The sequence below is a fragment of the Centroberyx gerrardi genome, chromosome 19, assembly GCF_048128805.1.
Source record: "Centroberyx gerrardi isolate f3 chromosome 19, fCenGer3.hap1.cur.20231027, whole genome shotgun sequence".
Lineage (NCBI taxonomy): Eukaryota > Metazoa > Chordata > Actinopteri > Beryciformes > Berycidae > Centroberyx > Centroberyx gerrardi.
Window position 1 is genome coordinate 6812779 of NC_136015.1, and position 6066 is coordinate 6818844.

General features: G+C 40.9%; 1 protein-coding gene across 1 annotated transcript; it reads left to right on the plus strand.

Annotated features, from left to right (window-relative positions):
* Positions 1-382: 382 nt before the first annotated feature.
* On the plus strand, positions 383-3228 carry LOC139929469 (C-type mannose receptor 2-like). Its single transcript, XM_071922749.2, has 6 exons — positions 383-447; positions 842-879; positions 1021-1410; positions 1908-2413; positions 3026-3131; positions 3224-3228. Exons 2-6 carry the CDS (start codon positions 843-845, stop codon positions 3226-3228), a joined length of 1044 nt encoding a protein of 347 aa, XP_071778850.2. The 5' UTR covers positions 383-447; position 842.
* The last annotated feature ends 2838 nt before the right edge of the window (positions 3229-6066 follow it).

The window sequence follows — 6066 nt, forward strand, 5'->3', positions numbered from 1 at the left end:
ATATATATATTTTTATTTAACACTTATTTAACGAGGTTAGTTGCACTGAAATCTTTTTTTCAAGGGAGTCCTGGCCAAGAAATCATCAAGACAAACATAAAAGTCACAGAGCAACAACATACAAACAATGTATAAAGCCAAAGTACAGTCAAAATCACATAAACTACATCTCGCTCCTTCAGTAGTATTTTTGATGACCCAGTTAAAGGTCACACGGTCAATTTCACCACCCTGATGTGTATGGGTCTACATCCTGCTTCCTAAAGACTGTAGCAAATGAATTACATTGGGTTTGCATAATTACTTCAGAGGAGGGTGGGAAAGACTGGATAAAAGTGAATGAATAAGACCTGAAGGTTGGAGAAGTGTCAGGTAAGAGCAGAGACAGAGGAAGAGACAAACTGGAGAAACAAAAGTGGAGACAAGCTGGACCTTCCCAAAACCTAGGTAAGCCCAATGATCATGTACATAAATTTGTATGTTGTTATTATTAATATTAAAATTATTGTTAGTAGTATAGTAGCAGTAGTAGTAGTAGTAGTAGAAGAAGTAATAGCAGTAATAGTAGTAGTAGTAGTAAAATAAAAGGAAAAATACAGTATTATTTGACCATTATCTAAAAACACCATTAAGTCCTATCCAGGACAGAAGAAATAATGTATCCCAAGACTATGTAACTTTACTATTACCATAACAACACACATTTCCCTACAAATGCAATGGCACCATAGACTTATACACTGGGTGTATGTGTGTAGTAGACAACATACAGCCTTGGTTGGATCTCATTGTTGCCGTGCTGAGGAATCACTGATGTGTTCTACGTGTTTCTCTTTTCTAGGATGAGGAAGACACTACTACTCTTTCTCACTCTCTCAGGTCAGACGTGTTTGTGTGTGAAGGCTGTGTGTATAAAAGAGTGAGATTGTGAGATAGCTCTGCATGTGTACATTTGTGAGCACATTTCACCATGTAGCAGCTAATGTTTTTCTTCATAGAACATGATTTGTCTGTTATCAGGGCTGTCCAGCCTCTCTTCATGCATCAGCAGAGAGTACCACTATGTGCGTCAGAAAATGCCCTGGACTGAAGCTCAGAGTCACTGCAGAGAGACGTTCACTGACCTGGCCACCATAGACAACCAAGAGGACAACGACAGGCTGCTGACAGCAATGCAAGCGCAGAGAGCTAAATCTGATAAAAAGGCGTGGATAGGACTTTATGATGACATGAGCAGATGGCAGTGGTCCTTGGGAAATGAAGACTACGACAACGTCACAGAGTTTAACTACTGGCAGCCAGGGGAGCCTAACTTTGCTGCCGCCAAGGAGAACTGCACTGTGATGGACGCAGAGGGGTTTTGGTCGGACGTCCCGTGTGACGAAGAACACGGCGCAGTCTGCTATTACGGTTAGGTGGAGTTTTATTGTCTCATCATATGTACACACTCATCTCCCCACCCAACCCAAGCTGCTTTGTTGGTGTGAAATACAAAAGTACTTATTGCCAAAGCAAAACATGTGACATTCACAACAATCAACCAGTCAGTTAAGGGACGGATCTATCTTGGGACATATGGAACATTTTTTTTTTCCATTGTTAATGCCCCTCCTGTCTGAAATTGTGACTTGTTAAGACCCGTTAAGACATATTTTCCTCCTCCTTCCAAGAATATATTGCAGTTTTACATATGGGAAAAGGTTTTCCAAATTACCAAAGACAAGTTTCTTCTCTTACATACTCATAGTTATTACAATGCACTCAATGCCTTTCCCTGACTGTGGTCTCAACACTTTGACTAGACATTGTACAATAGTAAGAGATATGTTGGGGCCATTTGGATTTGGCAAATGCATTTTTTTTGTTAAATCACTACCTTGATTTTCTTTTTTCCTGTTTCGTTGCAGATCGAGGCCCCGCCAAGTACATCTTGGTGACAGCTAAGATGACTTGGCAGCAGGCTCAGAGCTACTGCGAGGCCAGCTACACAGACCTGGCCAGCGTGAGGAACGTGACTGAGCATTACAACATCTCCACGCTGCTGTCAGATGAGACCGATCGTGCGTGGATCGGCCTCCACAGAAAGCCCTTTGCTTACTGGTCTGACGACAGCACCTCCACCTTCACGGACTGGGAGGAGAAGCAGCCCGACAACTTCATACCAGATATACTGCAGTGTGTCTTGGTGGACACGACCGTGGCGAAATGGTACGATGCGCGCTGTGACAAGCCGAACCCTTTCATCTGCGAAACGGTGACTTTTCCTCCGAGCACCACGGAGCCGCCGAGAACCACGGCGGCAGCGAGCGGCTCTCCTGCAGCTGGAAGTCGGCACAAAACCACGTTCAAGCTGAAGATCCGCTCTGAGGCCGATATGAGCGACCCTGCGGTCCAGCGTCAGGTTTTGCAGCAGGTACAGTAGGCTGCTGGAGGGGAAGGTTCGACCCATGCGGGGGTTTTGAAGCCCTGTGTTGATGTTTTTGGAATGGAGCAGCTGATAAGTGATCTTTTGTGGTGATATTCAACAAATTTGGCCATTTTCATGCCAAAAATTTCCATCCAGTTCTCAATCCAATTGGCCTCAGTCCAGTCTCTGGGTCACAGGTGAAGCTTACTCTAACTAATATGATACATAAAGGTGAAAAATATCAACTGGAGTGATTCTCAGATTTGACAATTGGGGTTTGACCTATATGGGTTTTTGAAGGCCGATATTTTTCAGATTGAGGCTGCCAATAGCTGATAATTTGTGCATTTTCATTCAAAAAAAAAATCAAAAACTTGCAAGCATTCAGTGTTTCCCCCAGATTTCTATTCTTCTCTCTCCCTCTGAAGCCGGCATTTTGAAACATTTAGACCATGAGAAACTAAAACTTTGAAAACCAGGATGAAAATAATATGAAAACATATTCATGTACACTTGTGTGGATTCTGGTCAAAATGTCACAGAAGAAACAATTCAGGTTAAAGGTTTCCCATAGACAACCATAGACAGATGTGAATGTCCTGGTTCTTTCCTCTATAGCTGCATGCTAAGCTGGAGAAGCACGGACTGCCAGACTTCAAACTCCGCTGGGTTCAGACAGACGGGCAGACCTTTCACAAGGAGCAGAAGAGGGAGAAACAAGGAGGTATTTGCTATCTCTTTTGTCTAAATAGAAGAGATATGTTAATTTAATGAAGGAATAACACTGTATATGACTTCTTTTTCTGCCTTTTTTAGGGTAAGGTGGCTGAACTTGCCCTTATGCAGAGGACAACAAGGTGTTGCAAGGTAACACTCCTATGGAAATAAAATGTCACTGTAAGACTAATGCTAACTGATATTGCTGTGTAGTGTTTTAACTTTCTGACTAAATTTCACTAGAGATCTTATACATCACCAATGGCAATAAATGGGGTTTGTGTGTTGGTACTGGAAACTAAAAAAAATTGAAAGTTTTGAGACAATATGATGCTTTGTGTTACTGACAACTGTAATGTAATTAAATTAAACGTTTTATCAAAGGATGCTTGCTTTTGTATGTTGGCAGGGGAAAAAATCATGTTGAAAATACATTTTCTGTGTTTATGACTTCGGAGTATGCAGATTGAAAGTGAGATGAAATATGAAAATGTTTTTCTTTCTTTATTTAATATTTAAATGTGTTATGGGATGCTAATTGGGTCCTTTGAAATTTAATTTGTTCAAACCTTTAATGCTTAGTATTTACCTGCGTTTTTCTGGCTTTGTAATTCATAATCCAATTAATGATCATCATAGGTCACAATTAGCTTTCACAAATGAATGCCAAACATTGTGTCTTATCTTATTTTGTGGCATAAGGCCTATTTTCTGTACATTTCTGAACATTTAATAAAGCTTTCAAATTACAGTAAGACACTGTTTTTTCTTGTTTTTTTCAACACACACAATGAGATGATGTTGTTCTTTGCTTCTGGCAGAGTGGGAATCCATGAGAATTATTCATGTTTGTCTTTATCTGCAGCGTGACTAAGAGGCTACCTTGACATTGTAGACAAAGAATAAAAGTTCTCGTTGTGTCCAGAGACATTACTCTCACCATCCTTCCAATATATCTGATCCTGATGAGTGCCTGCTTTAGCTCTGCTGTAACCTGAGCACATAGAGAGTGAATGTACTGTACATGTAATCCCATACAGTACGTATATCATGCGAATTATTTTATAAAAAAAAATGTAAAAAAATAAAACCAGTTATTAAGATGTCCATGACTGAAAGTGAAGTAGGTGTTGTGATATATATATATATTTTTTTAACATCTGGCTGCTGTTGGAAAGCTGTGTTGCTGGTGGGGGGTATGATGTTCCTCCACAGAGAGCACACTGCAAAAAATGTAAATATTTGCAAGTTATGTAGTCTCAAATCTTAAAATAGAGTGGAAAAAAATATCTACCAGTGGAGGTGAGATGAATCCACTTGTTTCCAATAATTCCAGACTTTTGCACCTGTTTTAAGAAAACTGAGATTCTAGGACTCCATACTAGATGAAGTGACTTGTTAAAATGGATATGTTTTTGCAGTGCAGTGCACAGCAGCTGATCAGGCCTATAAAAGTCCTCTCTGACATTGTGTAGAGATTTCTGCCAGCACAACAATTCCTGCCATCTATAATTAGTGGAGCCGTCCCAAAAGGAGAGTGGATGCAGTCGGGCAAGCTTCTTCATATGTGTGTGTGCGGTGCATGTGTGTGTATGTGAAAGGGAGGAAGAAAAGGCGAAAATGAGAAAATTAAGTATTAGTCAATCAAATAGAGAGTAGCAAAACTGACATTTATTGATTTAAAATGTCAGGAATAGTTCTTATCCTACAACTAACTAAACAATATAGTGTTGCAAAACAACATTTATTTGCATGAAAAAGTTATTTTTACACTGCATTTAATTATATTACTTATATATGTATCATGTGGTAACTGAAGATCTGGCCCCAGTAAGTTTGGACCTAAAATGGAAAAAGTCCCCACCCTCCTTCAACACCTCAGGAAGCCAAGAACACCCACCACATCCTGATTATATGTCACCAGTCTCCATGGTGACCCTAGAGCCATCTGGAGCACAATATGAGGCATCACACACACACTCTCACACACACACACACACACACACACACACACACCGGCGTGCAGAAACATATGCACACACAGGCAATAATCTCTCTGTCTCATAATTGGATTCCCTGGTAATAATCATTTCTTGTATTAAACTCTGAAAAACTCCTGGGAACAGACTGCAGCTTGTGTTACTCATTACCAGCACTGTCTCCGTCAAAGCCCTCTGTGTGTGTGTGTGTGTGTGTGTGTGTGTTTATGATAATGCACAAGTGTATGTGCATGCATAATTGCATGAGTCACCGCAGTCATAGAGCATTGAAACTGGCAGTCACTCAAAAAAGTCCCCCCCCCCCCGCCCTGCTGCTGCTGTACCTGTAGGCAACAGACCCAGCACACAGGCAGACAAACTGAGAGAAATAAAGAGTAGCAGTGCGATCATAATTCAACTATGCTATCAACCGGCGCGAGACCATCTCTGGCAACACCCTAAATGAGTTCCTCCGTCCCCCCGGCAAGATGGAGCACCGCTGATAATGCAGAGCCTGCAGGCTTTCGGCTTTCTAGTTTACACTGGTGCTAAATCACAGTTTGTCTCCAGCACTTCTGTCGGCTACAGCTTCAATAGGACGATGAACTGGAAACAAAGGGAAAGCAATAATGTGGGTGAAGCCTCTGTGTGTGTGTGTGTGTGTGTGTGTGAGTGGCAGGGTTCACAAAATTTTACACATTTTATGTCGGATTTATAATGCAAAAGCTCTCTCGCATAAACGTACATTTTATTTTTTGTGATTTTGTGATTTCAGTGATTGTGCGGCAGTGTGTAAGTTTGTGAGCTCATACGTGTGTGTGTGTGTGTGTGTGTGTGTGTGTGTGTGCATAAAACAGTTCTTTGCTGTAGCTTTACCTATAATTGTGTAATTGTAAAAGGGATTGAATTGTATTTTTTACGTCTTTGGCATTCCGTTTTTACAGTGTAGTGAAGTGTTTTTAT

What these genes read in the sequence shown, in the direction of transcription:
- LOC139929469 (XM_071922749.2), top strand. Translation starts at nt 843, where the DNA reads ATGAGGAAGACACTACTACTCTTTCTCACTCTCTCAG. An exon ending in ACTCTTTCTCACTCTCTCAG is followed by an intron (nt 880 to 1,020) that starts GTCAGACGTGTT and finishes GTCTGTTATCAG; the next exon opens with GGCTGTCCAGCCTCTCTTCA. An exon ending in AGCGTCAGGTTTTGCAGCAG is followed by an intron (nt 2,414 to 3,025) that starts GTACAGTAGGCT and finishes TTTCCTCTATAG; the next exon opens with CTGCATGCTAAGCTGGAGAA.